Source organism: Nilaparvata lugens, chromosome 4 (assembly GCF_014356525.2).
Source record: "Nilaparvata lugens isolate BPH chromosome 4, ASM1435652v1, whole genome shotgun sequence".
Taxonomy (NCBI): Eukaryota; Metazoa; Arthropoda; class Insecta; order Hemiptera; family Delphacidae; genus Nilaparvata; species Nilaparvata lugens.
The window spans coordinates 10,754,503-10,779,276 of record NC_052507.1 but is presented as its reverse complement, the minus strand read 5'-3'; the positions used below and the strand labels follow the sequence as shown (position 1 = coordinate 10,779,276).

Here is a 24,774-nt window from a genome sequence, read left to right as displayed (position 1 = left end):
CTCTCAGGATAAATTATTGGTCAAATACCTTTTGACGTAATTTTAAATACCTTTTGACGTAATTTCAAATACCTTTTGACGTAATTTCAAACCCTCATAAGGGGGTGACTTAGGGGTTGTAACTCTAATATTTTAAATGTAAACACTCATTGTTTTTATCCATTTTGGATAAAAGTATCATTGATCATTTTTATTGATGTCATCTTTTTCGTTTTGAAAAGGCCTTTAAATTATGTATCACACAATGGGTGTTTACATTCAAAATATTTGAGTCACAACCCCTCATTTCCTTAAAAACTTCAATCAGCCGCCATTTTGGATAGAAGTATCATAGAACATTTTTATCGACGCCATCTTTCTTGTTTTAAAAAGGTATTTAAAATGATGTACTACACAATGGGTGTTTACATTTAAAATATTCGAGTTACAACCCCTAAGTCACCCCGTTATGTGGGGTTGGAATTCAGTTGTACGTCAAAAGATAGAGTATTTGACCAATAAGTTATCCTGAAAGTTACAGTATTACATCTACAGCAGTCTCCAACTTATTGAGGTGTTCCCATACATATGACTCACTCTATATATTATGCTAACAATAATACAATTATGTATTTCGTTAGAATTTATCATCCACGGTAATTTGTTAAATTTATAGCAGAGAATAACTATTTCATATGAAATAGTTAAGTACTATATTTCATAATACAGTTACTCTATTATTTGGAGTAGCTCTCCAGCAATGAAACTCACTATAAATCCTGTATTTAAACTTGGAATAAAGTGTTCACACGATTGAATCTTATAGTATTCAACATATATTTACAAATGAGGTAACCAAACCTTTACAGTTAAGACACAGCATAGAAGAACTATTTCATATGAAATAGTTAAATACTATATTTCATAATACAGTTACTCTATTATTTGGAGTAGCTCTCCAGTAATGAAACTCAGATCCTGTATTTAAACTTGGAATGAAGTGTTCACTCGATTGAATCTTATGGTATTCAACATATATTTACAAATGAGGTAACCAAACCTTTACAGTTAAGACACAATGCCATTTCCCTTCATAAAAACAAATTCAGGAAAAAACAGTGGTCTTGTTCCGAATCTCATGTGATTATAGAGAATTCTTGTAACACAGATTGAAGGTCCAACGTTGTGAAATCTATGCTTTGCCTCGTATCATTCACCACACTGCGAACCTGAAAATAATTAGAAATTAACTAGGGTACAAACTTGCATAAATATTTTAGATATCACACAGTTCTATGATAGTGGTTTTTGAGAAACATAGAATAGATAACAGTGAATGAGAACCTAAGAGCAGAGAAAACTAGTATAATGTAGTTACTATAATGTATTATGCTGTATTCTGGGCTATGAGCTACTTAATAAAAGTTCAGAATTGGTTTATTATTATTATTATTATTTATTTTTTGACACAATTACAAATCATATGAATATGATCGGGATAGAACAACAGGCATAGCCCAAAACTATTCTGTTCCCAAATTTTGATAAATAATAAAATGTCCGAAATAATAGGATATGTTGTTACTGAGGAAAGTTAAAGTTGAAAGTTCTGTCCAAAAATGTATATAAGCTAAAATTTTTGAATTTAGAATGATTAAAATACCAAATTATAGTCGAATATTGCACTTAATATCACCGCACTTTGAATAAATTAAGTTATTTCAGAGAATTTTGAAGCCAAAAATATACCCACAACTTTAGAGAGGAAAACTCTGACAAGCATGTATTATGCGCATATAGACTACAAGTCAAGCAATAGTTTATCTACAATATTAGAGTTGAAACTTTTAAATAAAAGCTATTCTACCCTTCAATAGTTTAGATATAGCCTATTACTGTCCGCTTTTACTGTTGTGAAACATCCCTAATCTTCAGGAAATAGGTACCTTAGTTCAACCCCTCGTTCACTCAGCTATGTTTGGTAATTAAAGGACATTTAAGAAAGGGTGAAATCTTCAGGAAATAGGTACCTCAACTCAATCCCTGGTTGACTCAGCTATGTTTGGTAATTAAGAAAGACATATGACATAGGACATTTAAGAAAGGGTAATTAAAGGATCTTTCCTTCATACATTAACTCTTCGGAAAGAAATAGACCATGGTAACTGTGGTAACATTTACATACAGTAGGCTATTTGAATGCCAACTCTTAATCTTCTCATTTTTATTTCAACGCTTTTGATGTTGTAAAATATTGGAGCAAGAAATAGTTTAGATAAATAATAGATTACTAGTTGGTTGGAACACAAACGGTACAGTGCGTCTTATCGCTTTTAGTTCCCCCCCCCCTCTCTCTCTACCTTGGTAGAGAGTTAGTGGGGAGGATATTTTTAATATTCTTTCCGAAGAATGGACATTGATATGTCCAAAGCTCCGCCAATTTATGTAGATGCATAACAATATAATTATCTGTAGTTATTATATTACAAATTACTTTTTCATATCATATAATTTTTTAAATTTTGCTGTATTGTAAGCTATTGTATATAAGTGTATAAGCCAGTATATATTGTAATCTACATAAATAAAGTACTCAATCAATCAATCAATACCTAGCTCTGTCTATCTCCGAGGAGGAGGAGAAGGGTGCTATCTCCCGGCAGAGCTGGTTGAGAACCCCAGTCATCGTTAAAACCGCAACGTTACAACCGCATAAAGTAAGTCAATCCGCATTTTATGTATTTTCCTCGGTCCTCCGTATTTTGTAAACCCCTCAAAGTTACCCCGCGTTGTTCACTAGTTATAGTACATACTAAATTACTAGGTTCTAGTAGAAATTGGATGTTATTACATAGAATTAGAGCAATGACTCAACTTGGAGCATCAGTATGATTGAAATGACTGGAACTCTACTGCTAACGATACTACTATGAATAATTATTATGATGTACATTCCACACCCATCATTATCAATCTTGAGTGCACTGTTCAAGTACAAGAGTAATGAAATGAATTGAATAGATCTCATTCAATTATAATATTGAAAGGACGAACTTATAATATAGTAAATATTCTATTTCTTAAAATAAATTATAATATTGAAAGGACAAACTTATAATATAGTATAATTATATTCTATTTATTATAATATTCGAAGGACTCAATGGTGCTACTGAAAGTCCTTATCGATCCTGAGCAATCCAATGCTTAGGAAAAATAAAAATTCAATACATAAAAAAGTATTTTAAATACGGTAATTTGATTTAAATTATATAATTTCGCTCACCATGGCAGTGAAGAAAGAGGCATGCCGTGGATATTCAGAGTAGCGCTCATACTGATCAAGGCTGTCCTGCAATTTCAGCGTTAAACTGTCGTAGTTTTGTCTCACAACTTCTAAAATCTGCAATTTATAATAAATTATAAGATACAAGTGAAACTAAAATCAAGAAAATGAGTTCACAACAAAGAAAATCCATAATAGAGTAAAAAGTCCGAAATTACTAATACAAATGTAACTTATGTAGAAAAGAAAAAGTTAACATATTCATGATTGAAATATAATTGAAAAAGAGTGAACATACAATAACAAAAAAATTTAATAAATACTGACTTGAAGAATCATAATGCTGTGGATGAAAAAATATATTACACTGGTTTTGTGTAAAACAATTATCAAGTTCTCAGTTTACCACTGATATCCAACAAATTTATTGCCTTCACTAATGCAAAATATAGATAAAAATGTTACAGTTCACAGGAAATAGGTTCACTTGAATTAATTTATGCGTTTATACTTACTTCACTTTCAGAGGGCGTTGACAGCCCTTGATTGGCTAGCCAAGCATCTATTTTAGGAGTGAAATGACTGATAATCGCTCTGTAACAAAAAGTAATTATTGATTCAAATCAGTAAAGCTCACAAAAAAACGAATGCTACAGTTTATTCTTCTTTCCGACCGTCTCCAACTGACTCCCCATATCAATTCTATAGAAAAACGGATGAAGGAAAGATTTTTGACTGACGGATGGACGGAAGAAGTTCTAGAAAAAACACCTGCTGACCTGTTAGATCATATCTATCAACATTATTAAAATACAATAAAATATAATATCATGTATCCATTCATTTTATCACAACATATCTAGTTTCAACTCTTCAAGAGCCATTTTCAAGTGTAAATCTTCACTTAACACTTCACAAATTTAGGCCTACAATTGAAGAGTTGAAACTAGTTTTGTTCTGATAAAATAAAGAGGTACTAGATATAGTGACTATTAACATTATTTCTATAAGGAAATAGCTCACTACCTCCGTAAACAAAGCCATAGTGCATTCGTGTGACGTCAGCATAGGTAGGGCTCCTACACCAATAAAAACACTTCTAGCTGATATAGATCAGCTGAAATCAACGAATTTTTATTGGTGTAGGAGCCCTACCTGTGCTGACGTCACACGAATGCACTACGGCTTTGTTTACGGAGGTAGTGAATAACTCCGCTCTAATTTACGAGCAGCCTCACAGTTAGTTGTTTCAATAATCAACTTGGACTTGTCACCTATAAATTTGGAAGAAAAATTGCACAAAGACTACCTTATTATTTTATCTACCAATGTTATTACATTAGTGTCATTTGCATTGTAAATAAATAATAATTATCAAATAGGCCTATTGTTCCAGTACTTTTTTATGAATTACAATAAAAATCATGAATGATGAATTATATTGGAAAACGATCAGCTTGAGGAGCTTACACTGACGATAACATACCTGACATTGATTAAACTATTCGTTAATCTCAGTGCCGTGTCCTTATATTCCCCTTCTATTGTGGAATACCTAAAAGCTGGAACAAATGCAAAACAATAACTTAATACTTGAATAAAATATACAGTAATGTGAATAATTATCAATTTACTTCTATCACACTAATTTGCTGTATCAAAATGTTCTGTCTTCGTGAATTATTTTGTTGGGGTATGATTACGAAGTTATAGCTGATAGCAGAATAAGATTTCATAGTAAGCTTTGGTTGTTACAGTTACAGCTTTCATTGGATATTTGAATAAATTATTATTATAATATTCCAGCAGTTGTTTTAACTGCAATAATTCTTCCATCTTTGATAGCAGAACCATTACAATGTTACTAGACAACTGCTTCAGTAAGATCAACAAAATTAGAGTACTTTTTGTGTAGTTGAGAAGTTGATATTGTGGTAATTATTCATATTAAATAAAAACGACTAAGAAATTGTCAAAAAACTAAAGATTTATTGATACCGTACTTAGAAAGACCGGTTTCGGTTTATTACACCATTGTCAATCTCTGATAACCGAAACCGGTCTTTCTAAGTATCAATAAATTTGTGGTTTTTTGACAATTTCTTAGACATTTTCATTCAAACGTAGAGTAGTAAAAAGACAAGAAATTTTAACAACACCTCAACTTGGTGAAGAGTTAAGAAGCTGAAGTGATGGTTTTAAAATAACTGAACAATTAACAAAACTTCAACTTAGTGGAGACCTACAGAAGAGTTCAACAAATTTGAGAAGACATTTTGTCCGAAGCTTGACTGGCAGGCTTGCTTCTATTGAGCTTCCAACAATAATCAATATTCAAGCTGAGTTGCACCTACAAAATAAATATACGAGTAAATCAGGGATTATCACTAGGCTCAGTAGATTATGATTCAAAGTAGTTGATTCTGGTTGGTTAAAAAATAGGAATTTATTCTTTCAAAATCAGGGCTTACTACCCAATTGAATGATGATTTATGATCAGGTTAAATTAGATTTGAAAATTTAAATTAATAGAATAAAAAATATTTAAATAATAATATCTGATGTAACACTTACCTACAGAATAAATATTATCGAATACTGTGTGCATCCTTATTATTTCATAGTAGAGTTCATCGTAACTGCTAGGAGATGGTAGGAATGTATCACCGTACGTTATAAAAAGATTGAAGATGTTCACAACCTAGAAAAAAAGATGATAAAATATTCACAAAGGTAAAAATAGTCACATTGAGTGTATGATAATACTTGTCCAAACTTCGCACATTCAGATAAACTATCACTGATCATAATATTACCGATAGTAAACAATTAATATTATATTATCAGATATACCGATATGACTTGAATTGAAGCAATCTACCATGGAAGTACGTGTATGAAGAGAATTGGTAACCATGCCGCCGGATGCGTCCTATCATTTACATTGACTTTATAAAGATTATATATCAATTTAATCTTACTATAGATCTATCTATAATTTTAAATTTATTTTTGAAAAGGAACTGAAAACATGTACATTTTAGTATGAGGAGAGTTATAAATAATTATCGAGCAAAAATTCAGCATTACAATACAGGGTTACTATAGTGAGGTCCACGTTATAATGGCAGTGTTTGATTAGCAATAATATTGCTATCCTTGTCTTTCATTCAAAAAAGCTATCTCGCTTTACCTTTCTCTGTTGCCAGATCGGCTTTTAACTATGTATAATTGTTAATATGTAAAAAGTGAATTATGAAAATTCATTATGAAATTATTGGAGAATATAATTTTTTGCTTGATAAAATATAATTGATTATTTTAAACGAGAATGAACAATTAATATTAAATTAATAAACCTGTATCAGCTACCGTCAAGAAGGCATTGACAAAACAGTGAGGATCGGCAACGTTGTTCTCCTATCTTTCTCCACTGCCATTATAACGTGGACCTCACTATAGTAAATGATTCATTATTTATTCATGATTCCTCATTTGATTCATCGGATTCAAAAAAATCATAATTACCGAAGTAGTCATTCGAAATGAATAATCTTCATACCAATGGAAAGAGAAAATTCCAAAGTTTTTTCTTCAATAAATATATAGGGCCCCTATTAGACTAGGCAGCCAGCCAGGCAACCAGGTCACATAGTCAGTTGCTCACTCCCTCACCGGGCATTGTTAGGCAGTGACTTGGACAGTCACTTTTTGGCTACCAGTGTGGTCAACATGCTCGGCATCCAAACAGCAGTCAAAACGTGGCTGCCAGTAAGTGACTGCCCTCCCGACTGACTGTGTGACCTGGTTGCCTGGCTGGCTGCTTATGCATTGTAGATCGTCAACTGAGTTTACTTCAGGTTAGTTGATAATTTTCACTGTACTTGTCATGTTTTTTTATTTTTATTTCACACTGAATGAGATTTGTGATGTGGTGTAATAGAAGTCCAATAGAAGGTTTTATTATAAATTATGGATGTCGTTACATACACATCACTCTACGTCTGCCGTTTCGCCTACTCTGGCTTCATTTCGTACAAAACGACTAAGTACTAGTACAAAAATACCATAATGTAGAATAGTAGCACAAGTGAGTGTTTGAGTGAAAATGGAGGACTGAGTTTATTTATACATGGTGTTTCAGAAGAGTAGTGTCGAACATTTTTGGGGTATTATTCCTGGATGATAGGAGACTACGAATATCGTATTTGAAGTGTCCGAAACTCAGCGGTTATCCTTATAGCTGCCATTTTGTTTTTTTTTTACTTAGGAATATTTATCTCAAGAACAAAATGTTGTATTGATCTGAAATTTGGCATGAATATTTATGCTATGAAGACTCAACTTTAAAATATAAAATAAAACATTTTCTATGTACATTTTTAAAATGGTAACCATTTTAAATTTTTTATTTCAAATTTCACAAAAACCGTTCACTTCACAGAAAATTTGAGAGACACAAAAAAGTTAGAGAATTTTATCAAGATTTCAAGGATAACTTATTTATTAAGATTGATTGGAGAACAACAGAGAAATCAATTGTTTTCGTACTGCATGCATGACCACTTTTTACCATTTTAAACACCAATATTACATTTTTAAATATCGGGGCACCGAGCTTCGCTTGTTATTTTTATTTATTGATAAAAAGAACACAATTCTCTAAAATGATCGTGTTCATATTTCACAGCTGGCTATAGGTCATCTTATGAATTTCAGAGATGCGATATTTTGATTTTTCACATACTCGCTCACTCACTTTTTTACTATCCACAGCTGTTTCAGCCAAGGATGAATATTATCCTTTCAATGTCGTTCAGCAAGTTTTCCCAAGGATGAGACCTAGTGCAATCGAATCTTTATATCATAAACCTACTATGTTCCAAATTTCGTGAAAATCGTTAGAGCCGTTAAACATAAATAACCAGATATATAAATACAGAAATTGCTCGCTTCATGATATAATGGGATTCCAATATTGTATTAAGATGAAGCTTTGAAACTCGGTTTTACTCAATATGGCCATCCAGCTGATTTTACTATGTTTTTCATATGACCTTATTTGTTCATGGCCATGCATGCAGTACGAAAAGAATTAATTTCTGTTATTCTCTGACAAATCTTAATAACTAAGGTTTCATTGAAATCTTGAAAAAAAATTTCCAACTTTTTTGTCTTTCGTGAATTTTCTGTAAAGTGAACGGTTTTCGAGAAATATGCCATCAAAAATTTAACATGGCCGCCATTTTGAAAATGTACATCCAAATTTTTTAATTTTATTTTTTAAAGTTGAGTCTATATAGCATAAATATGCATGCCAAATTTCAGACCAATACAACATTTTGTTCTTGAGATAAAAATTCCTGAGTGGAAAAAACAAAATGCCAGCTATAAGGATAACCGCTCAGTTTTGGACACTTCAAATACGACATTTGTAGTCTCCTATCATCCAGGTTTTGTTTCGGTTTTGTATATGTTTGGACTTTTTAACATCAAAATAAACTTTATTCCGAAGTGAAAAGTGTAAATTCAAAGTATTGTGCTCACTATAATCTTAGTGTCCGGTTTCCCCATTAGGGAACTTTGGACTATATACGGCGAGGTGGAACTACCCTTGGGTCTCCCACCATTCAAAGTCATACGCTAATAATAATAAATCCAGGAACAATACCCTGAAATATTCGACACTACTTCTGAAACATCCTGTATATGAGCAGATACGAATGTAAAATACATAGGAAATTTACGGAAAGTGTGTTTAGAGGTGCCACGAAATTAAGCCAGAAACGGCAGATTGATTGATTGATTAATTGCCTTTTTTAACATGCGATTAGTCGCACGGACTTGCAGAACTTCAGTGGTCGCGCGTGAGCATTTTGCTCACACTCACCGTTACGGCTCCCTAGACTATGAACAGTTGGTTTTGACAATGCTCTTTCAATATTTATTAATTTCAAATCTTTCTCAACGTGTTTTATGTTATTATATACTATTTAATATTATATAATAACATAATACATGGAGGGGATTCCAAAAATACATACTGCAAATTTATTGTTAGAATTTATCATTTTTATGGGATAAAATAATCTACTCATGAATGGAATGAATATACCTTCTTTATTTGAATCATTTTTCGACATCTAGATAGAATAAAAAGTAATGGAAGTTTAAATCAGACGAAGGAATATAAAATAGGAAGATAATACCTATATATTGAAATTAGTCAACGTTCATTCTGTCATCCCAAATTGTTCAAGGACTCAAACTGTTCAAGATTGTCTAGAGGACAGTCACAGCGAGGATTACATGAGCTGCCAACCTTGGAAAACGAAAATTCCCAAAACTACATACAATAGTTACAATTTTGCGGCGATTTGCAGCTGGCGCGACTACTCGCGTGTTAAGGGCGGAGTTAGGACTCCAGGTCCTAATATACTGCTGTATATTACTGAAAGTTGATAACCCTGATCTACTTTCAGCCTACTTCATTTTATTAATCAATTATTTGATCTTATCTACCTATATAATTATTTTACTTCATCAATTTTCTGTTTTTTTCTCTTAAATATTCATATTGATTAAAACTTTTACAATATTTCCATTAATAAATTAAATCCTTAGTTTAAATAATGAAATTAACGTTTTGGTAGAGAGTTAGTGGGAAGGATATTTTTAATATTCTTTCCGAAGAATGGACATTGATATGTCCAAAGCTCCGCCAATTTATGTAGATGCATAACAATATAATATTATTATCTATAGTTATTATATTACAAATTGCTCTTTCATATACAGTTCAATAATTATTTTCTTAGTCTATAATTATGTAAATTCATCTATAATTTTGCTGTATTGTAAGCTATTGTATATAAGTGTATAAGCCAGTATATATTGTAATCTACATAAATAAAGTACTCAATCAATCAATCAATCAATCAATCAATTAAGGGCAGTCGTAGATTTATGTGTATGTAACAATATCCGAACGATGCAAATGTATTTAGTACAAAAAAACTAGAATTTTCTCTTTCCATTGGTATCAATTGATTATTCATTTATGAGTACTTCGATAATTATGAATTTTTAAATCCTGATTAATCTTATGTAGTAATTCTATACAATAAACCAACCTGCAGACTGAGCATGAAAATATTCATCTTCTTGACGAGATGGGCCTCGTTGGTAAGGATGAACTTGAGCAGGGTGATGAGAGCTGCCCACAACTCCTTCCAGGGGTAGAGCAGACGGACGCGTGTGCGCTTCTGGTAGCAGAGCAGACGGTGCAGACAGCCGACGCACTGCAGGTACTGCTCCAGCGGCAGGCGGCGCATCATATGCGACATTATGAACTCCACTAGCAGTTCTGCAACAACACAACAATTAGTTCACAATAGACTCCTCTAGCAGTTATACAACACGGAAATGAGTTACAATAGAGATCATTTATTGGAGAAGAAATTGGAAATAATAAATACAAATAAAACAGAAAAAGTAGCATATTCATGATCTAGGCAGTCCATGCCAGAGAGAACCTTGCCAAAAACCACTGCTCTTGAACGGTATGGTGAGGCCGGAAAGTGGTTTACAATTAATAAACTATAGTGAGGTCCACATTATAATGGCAGTTTACGATTGACAATACTGTTGCTGTCCTTTTCTATCATACAACAAAACAGATAGCACTATCTCTCTCTCGCTTTGCAATGTTGTCTATTTGTCAGAATATTTCATATTTACTTTTGACAGAGACTGTACAAAATTGAACAAACCATATTCTCAGCCGCCATTTTTTTCTTCATTCTATCAAAATACTTGAGTACACAAGTCTTATAATTGGTTTAAAATGTATTTTTGAAACAATGACATAATTTTTAAACATTATCTTATGAGAAACACAAATTAAAATACCTGAAATGACATTTTAAAAGTTGATAACTAACCATCCTAGACTTCATCCATGCTTAAGTTAGCCTACCCGTATAGGTTAGATCTACTCCTACCGGTATAAATAATATTGAAAGTTATTTCAGAATTAATCCATTGAAATTACTTATTTTTAAATATAATTTTTATTTTTAAAGGAAATTGGAATAGAATACCTACCAAATAACTCAATTTCTGTTGTTTTGAAATTCAGATTGTTGTATCACAGCTTTTAAAATTAGCCGCCATTTCAGGTTTGTATAAATATAAAAATCTAATCTCAGTCATGAAATCAAATTTTTGAATCAAATTATGAAAAAAAATATTTTTTCGATCAATTTGACATTAAATTAATTATTTTATCAAGGAAATGATAATTATTATTAGATTAAATTTAATGGGATGAATTGAGTAACAGTTGAGTAAAGTCAGTGGCAAAATCTTCACTGCCATTATAACGTGGACCTCACTATAGCATTGAGTCCAAAACTGCGAAAATTCTATTCTCATTGAGACGTGAGAGCAAGTCAAATGAGTCAAATTTTTTGGTTTCACGTTAAATTCACAATATTATGGGAGCCACATATTGGTATGATTTGTACTAAATTAAGTAAAACGAGGCCAGATTGAAAAAAATATTGCTAAAATTGATTATATTGAATTATTTCTATAAGAGGATTCCATAATCTAAGGTCGATATTTACCTGTTTGTATCTAATTTGATATTGTTATCATATGCTTAAAAACGTGAATTCTATATATGTAATTTTGTGCAATTATTGTGTCATAGCACTTTCAATTTACAAGGCCTTTTGTGTCAGCTGAGAAATAATAATGACCACTCAGAATGTGCTGTCCGCACAAAAACTTGTTTAATTACTTTATGAATTTATAAATTTTTTATGTTCAATACTTTTCCCTAGTAATTATTTTTCAAAATTTTAGTTTTAAAATGTATGTGTAATATCCAAGTATGACTATATTTTCATTTGATTTTTGCTTATTTTTATTTCATTTTTTTCTATTGTGAATAAAAGTATGAAGAAGGGCCCCACACAGGATTACCTTGGGGGTTTCATTTAGACTTTAATATACAATGTATTGTGCATGCAAAGGTGTTTGCTACTCCAGTAAAGAGTGTTTTTTCTGAATTATTTTATACAATGTATGTTGATTGGTCGAATTAATTATTATTATAAATCTATGAGAAGGCTGAAATGTGAGTTACTAGTTCAGTTTGTTAGGCTGGCCACTAACTATAGGACATGTTCATCATGCATGTTTTGTCATCAGCGAGAGGCTTCGAAAAAATATGTCTTGACAGCAGCTTCTGACATGAAATAAACAACCAATAACAATCAATAAATCACTGGAAAATAACAAATTATAATGATACAAAAATAATTTAGCCTCGTGAAGAAAAAGTAAGAGTACTCAGAGAGGAAATCTGGAGATGCTTACGACACAAATGACTTCCTGAAAAATACGTACGAGTTATCCAAGATATGTACCTCGATATGCACCTACAACCACCATTAGAACCAGAAATATCAAGCAAAATACAAGAGAAAAGACTGCAGTTGTATGGACATGTGGAGAGGAGGGAGGACGATTATGTGGGGAAAAAAGATCACCACGTAGATGTAGAAGGCACTAGGAAGAGGGTAAGACCTAGGAAGAAATGAGAAAATTGTATCGCCCGAAAAGCCGACCCCATCTGATTGGGAAAAGTCTGAGAAGGGTAAGAAGAAGAGGAGAGGGGTGATGGAGAAAAAATAAACAAAATATAGAAGATACAAAAACCTAACCTCAAAAAATGTTTGAAACATATTTATCTGTGATGACACAACTATGTAGCCTATAACGAAATGTGTGTGTGCACACATGTTCAAAAAAATAAACAAAATATAGAAGATACAAAAACCTAATCTCAAAACATGTTTGAAATATATTTATCTGTGATGAAACAACTATGTATAATGGAATGTGTGTACACACATGTTCATAATGCATGAACAAAATATAGAAGATACAAAAACCTAAACTTTAAAAAATGTTTGAAACATTTCTCTGTGATGACACAACACAACTATGTATAACGAAATGTGTGTACACACATGTTCAAAAAAATAAATAAAATATAGAAGATACAAAAACCACCTCAAAAAATGTTTGAAACATATTTATGTGTGATGACACAACTATGTATAATGAAATGTATGTACACACATGTTCATAATGCATGACCTGTCATTAAAACGTGAACCTCACTATAGATAATGAAATTATTGCTGGTGTAACTGACCAATGAGCGTAGACGCGAGCGGCTGACTGGGCTTATCCGAGGTTCCCTTGGCGGGCAGAGGACGCATGCGCATAGGCATGTGATGCAGGGCGACGCGGAAGGTGAGGTTGACATCATGCATGAGTGAGTTGGCGTACTGGTCTTCAGCGATGCAGCGCAGTATCACAAAGCATAACTTCACCGTGTTCATGCTCGCCTCGCACTTGGTGTCTTGCATCACTATCGAACTGAAACACACCAATCAATCAATCAATCAATCAGTCAATGAATCAAAGTTTAAAAACCACTATGTGTCCTGCATTACTATCAAACTCAAACACAACAATCAATCATAAATCCTTTATTGTTATAAAACATACATTTTCAAAACAAACGTCAAAAAATAAGACCATCAAAGGAATCCATACAGTAAAATGACAAAATACTAATTAACCGAGCGAAGTGAGGTCCAAGATACAAGTTGACTGTTTTGCATTTCTCTTAATGTTTATATGTTTATATTTATGTTCCGCATTAACGGCGAAACGCGGCAATAGATTTTCATGAAATTTGACAGGTATGTTCCTTTTTGAATTTCGCGTCGACGTATACATACGGTTTTTTGAAATGTTGCATTTCAAGGATAATACAAAGGAAAAGGAGTCTCTTTCAAACGCTAATATTACCGTGAAAATCAAACTATAGAATTATTGACCGAGCGAAGTGAGGTCTAAGATTCAAGTCGACGGTTTGGCATTTCTCTTAATGTTTGAATGTTTAAATGTTTATATGTTGCGCATTTACTGCGAAACGCGGTAATAGATTTTCATGAAATTTGACAGGTATGTTCATTTTTTAATTGCGCGTCGATGTACATACAAGGTTTTTGGAAATTTTGCATTTCAAGGATAATATAAAAGGAAAAAGGAGCCTCCTTCATACGCCAATATTAGAGTAAAAATTATACTATAGAATTATTCATCATAAATCAGCTGACAAGTGATTACAGAGATGTGTGGAGAAGCCAGTCTATTGCTGTATTCCCATAAGGTCTATAGTTTCAATAAAGTACTTGTGGATGAGAATACTGCGTGAGGTCTACTGTTCACAGAGCTACTAGTTCATCATAAAATCAGCTGTCGAGTGGATTATTAATTGCTTGCAATTCAATTTCTCAATGTAACTTTGAAAAAAAACAGCTGTTTTGTGGAATAATAATTGCATGCAGTGTGGCATGCAATTGATAACTTAAAGTAGCATAGTAGTTTCTCCCGATTTTTCTCTGCTTTCAACTCGGTAAGCTTTTGATGATAGCAGCATAGCTGTTTACATCAATTTATTAGCATTGTCGATACAACAACCAGCCATTAATTGTTTTCACACCAATATCTCGCCGACACGACAGGACAGGACAGAATTTACTCTGATTGACAGTATTAGAGGAGACTGTGGTTTATAACCGCCCGAGGTCTACTGTTCACAGAACTACTAGTAAATAGGCTGTCAGATACGACTGTATATACAGTCGAAAACCTGATCGTTAGTAGCTGTGGCTTCGAAGTAGGTCTGCAGGCGAAAAACCGCTGTACAGGTGAACATTGTAGCGTTTGTGTGCTTTTTCACGTTAGGTGTTATCCATCGTCTGACAATCGTATCCTGAATGTGAAACGTTACGTTTGGGGTTAGCCTATTTATTAGTATTTTCTCATTTCAATGTATAGATTTCTTTGACTGATCTTATTTTTTACGTTAGTTTTTACAGCAATAGCCTATAGATAATGAATGAAAAACACTAAGAAATTGTCAAAAAACCACTGATTTATTGATAATTAGAAAGACCGGTTTCGGTTATTACACCATAGTCAATCTCTGATAAACTCTGATAAACAATATAGATAATATATCTTTGACTGGTCTTATTTTTTGACTTTTGTTTTTCAGTGTATGTTTACCAATATTGGATGGAGATGGAAACAAAGTGGAAGTTGCATTTGTTCAAATGCTAATTAATAAATAATAATTATTAAACGAAAATCTCAATTAAATGCTGTAAATCACCCCGAGAACTTCTGCTACTGCAAATATTGACAACAGGGTAAAAAGCTAGATGGAAATTAGTCTTCTGGGTGATTTACAGCATTTAATTGAGATTTTCGTTTAATAATTATTATTTATTAATTAGAATTTGAACAAATGCAACTTCCACTTTGTTTCCATCTGTAGACTGACTGGCCGCTGTGGCTTAGTATAAAAATGAGCACTGCTATCCAGAGATTGTCAGTTTGGTGTAAGGGTAAGCATTCCTGACCGGCAATTAGGAGGTACTGGGTTCGATTCCCGGGCTGACAAATAATTTTTGTATAGTAGCGCTCATCGAATTTCCATCTAGCTGTTTACCCTGTTGTTAATATTTGCAGTAGAAGAAGTCTTCGGGGGGATTTACAGCATTTAATTGAGATTTTCGTTTAATAATAATTAATAATGGTTGGATTTCTGACTGATTATATGATTGAAACACACAGTAGAAGATAAAAGAAACCGATATATTTCGTTCACAACAATGAGCTATGCGTGTATGGTCGGTCACACGTGCCAGTCTCGTTTCAGTATGGAGATGTTCTCAATATGAACACAGGCTAACAAATCATCTAACAGGCCATTACTGGAACTCGTTCGCTTCTCAATTTCAGTTCAATTCAATTCAACACAATAATTTGTGGTTGTCAATAAATGGAAAATAGAATGAATACACAATAAAAATCAAAATACGGAAACAATACAATCAAAATACAAATTTCTAATGACAATTCAAAAAAATCTGGTGTGGCGCACTCACACAACTTTCCTTGCCGTTATGAAAATTGATCACCTGACGCTAGTGTACACGCGCATCTCAAGTCTACTATTCGAAGATCTGCCAGCTGGTGACAGGACAATAACGCTGGAGACACACGAAGTCTGCTATCTCTTCATAGTGAATGATTTAATAGAATCAACAGTTGCCAACCGTTTGCATTATTGAATAAACACATTTTCTCGAATTTCGAGCTTATTTCCAATTTTAGGTGAAAATGTCACTAAACATTAATTGTAGAGATTTTTATGCTCAATCTTTGCCACTTGATTTTTTTTGTTTAAATTGAATCTGAAGCCTGATAACTGGGAATCTGAAATCACACTTTGCATTGATGGGGCGGAGCTCCTGAAATTTTTACAGATATGGGACTTGTGGCAGTTGATAGAGCTTATCAATGACTATTCTAGGTATAAATTTGATCAAAATCGTTGGAGCCGTTTTTGAGAAAATCGCGAAAAACCCTGTTTTTGACAACATTTTCGCCATTTTAGCCGCCATCTTGAATTGGATTTGTTCGAAATTGTTCGTGTCGGATCCTTATAGGGGAAGGACCTTAAGTTCCAAATTTCAAGTCATTCCGTTAATTGGGAGATGAGATATCGTGTACACAGACGCACATACACTCATACACACACACACACACACACACACACACACAAACACACACACACACATACAGACCAATACCCAAAAACCACTTTTTTGGACTCAGGGGACCTTGAAACGTTTAGAAATTGGGGTACCTTAATTTTTTTCGGAAAGCAATACTTTCCTTACCTATGGTAATAGGGCAAGGAAAGTAAAAATCAATATGCGGCTAGCCTAAGAGCCAAGGCTTGAGTCTGAAGAGAAAACTCACCAGTACTGAAAGAACGTGACTAGCAGATTGGACGGTTCGTTGGTGAGCGTGATGAAAGAGGGAGGAGGAGGAGGCGGCGGAGTGGTGGTGGTGGTGGGGGTTGTGGATGGGTCGGAGGGGGGATCAGGGGGCGAGGAGGAGTTGGCGGAGGAGGCGGGGTGGTCCTGGGCCAGGGTGGTAACGAAGTTGCGATTCAGGTGAACGGCCTCGTACAGGGCAACTAGCACTCCGTTCTTGGCCCTGTAACACACAAAAGTAAACAGCTTTATTTTTCTCAATTCAATTTTATTTTTCATGTTATGCATTGTAGATATTAAAATATTAACACAGGTCATAAACATTTCATCAGACAATACACATCATAAATACATTACAAATGTCACCACAATATACACGTAATATAGTCTAAATATACGCACCTCGGGCTGTTCCAACTCAAAAATGTCGTTTATTCAGAAGAGCAGTTTTAAAATTTTCAAAGGTATTCAAACTAGATTTTCTGCTCTTAGAATCACTCAATTTCTCTGATTCCAACTGTTTTAGTTTACTTATTACTTCTTAAAAGTGGGCTGTATTCATGTTTTAATTCATAATATGTCTGAATTGGAATGGGAGACTGTTCTAATCGAAATGGCACAGTCTTCCTGTAAATAATTGCATCGGTTTTCAAAATAGGAATACTGAAAATTCCGTGATATATAGCGTAATTGGAGCGAGTTTTGACTTGGAACAGTCTTCCACCGAATAAAGTGCATAGAAACCAACTAAAATACACCCTTAGCACAAAATTGACATTTTTCGAGTTGGAACAGTCTTCTCCCAAGGTGCGATAATTAAAAAGAGAAGTTGATATCACAGATAAAATTAAAGATGAATAAACTGAAAACAGTGGAATTAAAGGTTCCCATTACTTGGAAGGTGAAGATAAGAATAAGAATAAGAATAAGAATGCATTTTATTCCTTCAATGCATACATACAATGCTATCGGAAACGTCAGTCAACAATATAATACATAGTTTTAAGTTTTGAATTATACAGTGAAAGTTACACTTAGTACGATTTGATTTGACAATACAGAAAAAGTAACAATGTATCGAATAAATACAAAATTGTCTTGCATTAGATGAAAAACTGAGGAAGAACAATTAAGTACATTTACATGATTAGTAGCCTATTGAATTATTTCACTACCTATTTGACTTGAAAATAGTCCTTCACTGGTAGTTGGAAGAAATCTGAAATTGAGTATAAAGGATTATTCAATAGTAGGCGCTCTAGGTTTTTCTTATAAATTGGCATTGGTAGGTTCCTGGCTATCTCGGGTAATGTGTTGAATAATTTCAATGAAACTTGATTTGGACTTGTTGATATTCTTTTGAGTCTTGTATATGGTATATCTATTTTTGTCTTATTTCTAGTATTATGACAGTGAATGTCAACTCTGCGGCTATAAGAACCTAAATTATTCTTTATCTGGAGGAGAAGTTTGAAAGCTACCAAACTGTGCACTGTCATAATTTTCTCCTTTATAAACAATGGCTTACAATGCTCCAGATAAGTAGCGTTACATATAATTCTTATAGCTTTTTTCTGGAGCAAGAATACTTTTTGAACCTCTGGGGCGCAGCCCCTTAAGACTAAACCATACGTGTAAAAGCTTTGAAAAAAGGCAAAGTAGCACATTCTCAGGTAATTTGAAGGAACACAGTCCTTAAGACTGCGAAGGAGATATAAAACCCTACTTAATTTTGAGCAAAGATCATACAGTTAATTTGAATTTTGAGTTTTTACCTGTAATTATTTATAATAGACATTATATTTATTCTAGCAACAATGTTACTTTATTATTAATAAACTATAAATATATAGCTACATTTAGCATCAACTTGCTAATGCAATAAGTAAGTAGCCTTATTGTTTTTCGTTTTCTTTGTCTGTAATGTTTTTCGGAAATAAAAAAGTTCAAAGTTCAAATACTGAATCAAAAGTTCACCAATGTCATAAAAACATCTCTCAATTTACCACAGTTTTGATTTTCTCTTGAAGACTATCTCAGAATTCAGTTCACGAATTTTAATTGGAATAGTATTATACACATAGATAGAATAAAAATAAAGTGAAATAAAAGTAGAGTTATATCACTTGAAAATGGCATCAATGTTGAAACAAGTTGTGATAAAATAATTCAAAAAAGGGTACTGAGATTTTTATTTTTACTTCTATTTATATTACAAGTAGCCCTATACAGTAGAGACAATATTATACACATTTTTGGTCATATGCTGTGGACTCGCCTCAAAATTTATTATGTCACATAATAATAATGTGGATGTGACAAAAATAGAACTATGTTTTTTTCAATTGTGGAAAACTTCCACAATATCAATTATTCTCATTCAAGAAATTTTAACACAAAAGTAGAATAGAATATACTAGAATAGAGAAGAATAGAACAGAATGGAATAGATTGAAAATAGAATATTTATTTCATCAGCCCCTATAGGCTGATAAAAATAATTCAATAGCAAATTTCAGAATGAGACGGATTGGTTTGCTTATTTGTTTACTCAATAAAAACAAAACCTGTACAAATAATTATTTTTAACCTTTTCACAGCCACCGATATGAAAATGTATTATCCACAATTTTTTTCCAAAATGAGATACTCACGAGGGGTTCTTTTCAACGTCCAAACCTACCTACCTTAATAATTATACTAAGTTAGGTCAAAGATAAGGTGCACTGAAAAGATTAGGTGAAAGCTCAAGTTTCAACCAATTTTAGGTTAGGCGCACACCAGTTAGTCAAGACATGATCAGACACGTTTAGTCACAATACTTCACATAGTTGCTTATGAAGACATCTCTAATTGCAATGACTAATCAGTGTGAAACTAATGCGTCATAAGAAACAATGTGAAGTATTGTGACTAAACGTGTCTTGTCTTGTCTTGACTAACTGGTGAATGCCCAGCCTTATTCATACTACAAGCTGCCTCACCTCCATAGGAAGTCTTTTCACGAGTTTGATTTAAAAGTATTACTGCAATATTGAATTCAATAATACTGTACTGGTAAAAGTAGTAATAATTAGGGCTAAGCCACATGAAGCGTTTTTTTTGCACTGGTGGCGGTCGAATCGGCAGGGCAAGGAGCTCTTCAATTGACTGATTATCAGCTGATTCCCGAACGCCAACCCAATCAGAGTTTCCTGCTCTGCCGATTCAACCGCCGCCAGTGCGAAAACGCCTGAAAAAAGCTTCATATGGTGAAAACACAAATTGAAATTGTCAACCACTTTTATTATCATATAAAACGAGTAGGGTTAACGCTTCTAATTCAACTGTAAGGTAACGGCTTGGCCGTTAGTGTTTACCTCATCTGTTGAGTTCTAATGCCACTCTCCTCAGACACAAACATACTGCCAACTATATTTGAAATGGACGAGAAAAGCCACGAACCAGCCTGAGGCTCGGTCTGTTGTAGTGTGAACTGGTGACAGAATTCGGCCAGCGAAGCAGTTATTACCTGGCAGTAAGCAAACAACATACGAAAATTCAATTGAGAAGTGAAAAATTATATTCAAATCATAAACTTTATAATTATTATTATATAAAGAGGCTTTTGAAAAGTAATCTGATAACATTCAGAATAGACGTACTACACATTATATTAGTTGTATTATTAATTGTGCCCGGTTGCACAAAAGCCGGTCAAATTTAATTCAGGATTAATTTCACGAGAACCAGTTAGAGAAGGCTTTTATGATAAAACGGCTTCTCTAATTGGTTATCGTGGAATTGATCACAATAAAAATTTAACCGGCTGTTTGTGCGACCAGCACTTAGTGTTAGACAATATGCCTATAAATTAGATGCTGAATTAGATATAATTAGAAACAAAGATTAGAGGCCCTATATTTACATTTTGAAAACCATGTTAATTGACTAAAAATACAAAATTAATTAGTTGAAATTAACGTTTTTAATACATCGCAGTTTTTTGGCAAAACTCCATTTATGATCTCCCTCCATGTACCATGGTACAAACAAAATTTTGATAACTAACATTAATGCAAATTAATAAAAACAATATAAGAACTTAAACTTGAAAATGACCTAAGTTATGGTCGAAACTAGTCGTTGAAATATTTTGAAGTTTTTAATAATAAAGGGTACTACAAGTTTTTATATTGTTTTTATTAATTTGCTAAAAATTAGCCCATATAATAGGTGAAGTGTTTTTAACATTAATGCAATTATTTAATTGTGAGAGGGTGATGTTCTTGCAAAATCTTGTGAAATCGATGTTTAAAATAATAATTGCTAATTTGTTGATTTGGAACAAAATAGATAAAAATTCACTGATCAGTAATTTTATCTTATCCCTCAAATTGCTAGTGATCATTTCAAGCTATGAAGCTGGCTCTAAAAATGAGTTGTTACAATATCAGAAAGGTTGTTTCAAAATTAATGTACCCCTGGTGGGGGTGGGACTGCTACAACTGTTAACGATATTTAAAAAATATTTTACCTTGTAATAGGCCCTTAAAAACGATGATGAAATATGAATAGGACTACACTTTCAGGTGGGTTCCTTACCACCTCAATCCTCACCTGTCCGTATCCGTTTAGCGCCAGTTGATCGTCGAGGATTGACAGTTTGACGATGTAGGGATTGGCAGCCTCATGCTTGCGATAATTGACTAGAAGCGTGAGCAGTAGAACCACATCGTGGCCGTGGTTAGCGCGGCTGACACCGTCCGTTAGCAACTGCAACAAATTTATTCAATTACCAATTTATTCATTTAATTATTCAGTAGTAGCAGGTGAGGTTCGTGCTCCGCAAGAGTCACTAGAGCATGCTTTCGAATAGCATGGGATTGACAATGAATCACATGCAAATCGAAGGCATTCTCCAGTCAGTGAGTAATATTACATATGTTTCACAATTTAACATCCAAGTAAGTTACTCTTTTTAACACTTTTATTCACAACAGGTATTAAACATGTAGTATACATAGTATACGTGAAAATATAGGCAATTACATGATTATAAGTCAAAATATTACGGTGAGTAGGTTGGTGTTTTCAGCTGAAATAACTTTTAGGCCCGGTTGCACAAAAGCCGGTTAAATTTTAACCATGATTAATTTCACGAGTACTAATCGGAGAAGCCGTCTTTTTTGAAAGGCGTTCTCTGATTGGTTCTTGTGAAATTAATCATGGTTAGAATTTAACCGGCTTTTGTGCAACCGGCACTTGGTTTTTAAAATTTTTTGACAAGTAATATTGAGTGAAAATGATTCGAATCTTACCTGTATAAGCGTTTCAAAGATACTATTCATCATAATGTATTCTAAAAGCGTATTCTGACTAACATTCTCAGTCCCGGTTACTATCAGTAGCAGCAATTTTAGGCACAGTGACTTCAAACTCACTGGATTATCACCTGCAAAAGATACAACAAATTTATTTAAATATACATTATCATAGAATTATAATATCAAGACAATCTATTATAAGATTCACATTATAAAGTCAGTAGAAATAATAGGACGACATAGTTGCCTTTTTCATTTTTCCACTGCCTTCTATAGTACTATACTTAGTGTCTACTAGCTTTGCTATAGTAGTATAGATGTGATTCAAGTCACACTGGTATATCTGACCTGATATTAATAGTTGATTCTTTTCTATGATCAATTCTCTCTCAAATATTTCTTATTCACTATTGGAATATAACTAGTAGTTCTGTGAACAGTAGACCTCTCGCAGTTGAAAACCACAGCCTCCTCAAATACTGTCCATGTCCTGTCCTGACGTGTCGGTGTAAAGTTATACATAACTTTACAACTAGTAGTTCTGTGAACAGTAGACCTCGCGCAGTTTAAACCACAGTCTTCAATAATACTGTCCATCAGAGTAAATTATGTCCTGTCCTGCCGTGTCGGCGAGATATCGGTGTTTAAACGACTAATGGTTGTTTGGGTTGTTGTATCGACAATGCTAATAATTTGATGTAAACAGCTATGCTACTATCATCAAAAGCTTACCCAGTTGAAAGCAGAGAAAAATCGAGAGAAATGCTACTTCAAGTTATCAATTGCATGCCTCACTGCATGCACTTAATAGTCCACACAACAGCTGTTTTTTCATCAAGTTACATTGAGATATTGAATCGCATGCGTCAATGCATGCAATTTATAATCCACTCGACAGCTGATTTATTATGAATAATTCTATAGTCTGATTTTTACTGTAATATTGGCTTATGAAGGAGGCTACTTTTCCTTTTATATTATCCTTAAAATGCAAAATTTCCAAAAAAAACCTTGTATATACGTCGCCCCGCAATTTAAAAAGAAACATACCTGTCAAATTTCAAGGTAATCTATTACCGCGTTTCATAAAGAGAAATGCAAAACCGTTGACTTGAATCTTAGACCTCACTTCGCTCAGTCAATTATCTAATCAAGATTTGATTATAGATTTTCATGATTATGCTTAAACAGTCTATTAGTTCATCATATTTCTTCGTAGGATACAAACAATTTGGCAACGATGCGGAGTTGGAAAACGATAGCTACCTGCTTTGTATAATGACATACAAGAATGGCAAATCGATGTTATAATCAGGAGCTTAATTTATAACATAAATGTGACTATAGAACTGTAGGTCCTCTCATCCCTCATCATCATCTTCCTCTCAATACTCATGCACAAGGTGTAGCTAACATGGGGTCGCCACTCTCAGAGAAAACTCAAACATTTCAACTATACATCACAAATGCAATAAATTACATCAATGTTGTTTTCCATCACGAACTGCTTATTATTGAATCACTTTTTTGCTATTACAAAGAACGACTAGCAGTCAGATATTTTACAATAAATGAATTAATCACTTACTGTGACAACGAGATCTTTTAGCAGCTCCGCCATCTTCCTGGTTGTCTGTTGTCAACCAGACTTTCAACCTGATTATTATTATTTTTTTATATTTCGACTTGGAGACTCCAGGAGGGAGTATAAGACAAGTCATTCTTATGAATACTCAGTTCCATACAGTACAGAACAGTCAAAGTGTATATGATGTAATATTATCAACAGAAAATCAGGAAGATGGCGACCTGCCAAAAGAACTCGTTGTCACAGTAAACAAATAAAAAATCTGACGGCTAGTCGTTCTTTTTAATAGCGAAAAGTGGTTAAATTACAATCAATTCAAATAAACAATAAAGTGTTTTTATCATTATAGGTAATTTACTTAATTTTGACCACTATATTAAACAGGTGCTAACTTTATAAGGTGAACCTCACTATAGTCATGCAAATATTCGTAATTTACCATGATTTTTTTCAATATTGAATACGTTCTTTGTAGTAAAATTACTTTACACGTCTGGGCTACTTTATTAAAATTATTAAAAACATGGAGTACCCTTTCATTTAAAACATTTTAAACTTTTAGGGCCGGTTTCCGAGCTCGGGATTTAGCTAAGTTCTAGACTTTAAACAGCTGGAGTCAGAAAATTAGCTTCCCAAAACGGGGCGTAGTCGCAGTTTTTATAACAGTAGTTG

At 33.3% G+C, this 24,774-nt stretch overlaps 1 protein-coding gene across 3 annotated transcripts in view; it reads right to left on the bottom strand.

The window, feature by feature from the left end:
• Positions 1–510: 510 nt before the first annotated feature.
• The window catches only part of LOC111044692 (armadillo-like helical domain-containing protein 3), a 31,700-nt gene continuing 7,436 nt past the window's right edge, over positions 511–24,774 (bottom strand). For 2 of the 3 annotated variants that reach the window (XM_039426625.1, XM_039426624.1), the window contains exons 6-16: positions 22,509–22,642; positions 21,808–21,963; positions 20,568–20,719; positions 17,192–17,431; positions 13,497–13,723; positions 10,399–10,631; positions 5,840–5,966; positions 4,752–4,827; positions 3,781–3,859; positions 3,266–3,382; positions 511–1,208 (exon numbers count right to left, since the gene is read on the bottom strand). In XM_039426625.1, coding sequence (XP_039282559.1) covers positions 1,116–1,208; positions 3,266–3,382; positions 3,781–3,859; positions 4,752–4,827; positions 5,840–5,966; positions 10,399–10,631; positions 13,497–13,723; positions 17,192–17,431; positions 20,568–20,719; positions 21,808–21,963; positions 22,509–22,642 — 1,634 coding nt within the window. In that variant the 3' untranslated portion in view covers positions 511–1,115. The remainder of the gene's footprint in view (positions 1,209–3,265; positions 3,383–3,780; positions 3,860–4,751; positions 4,828–5,839; positions 5,967–10,398; positions 10,632–13,496; positions 13,724–17,191; positions 17,432–20,567; positions 20,720–21,807; positions 21,964–22,508; positions 22,643–24,774) is intronic. The other variant, XM_039426623.1, reaches the window with a different exon arrangement.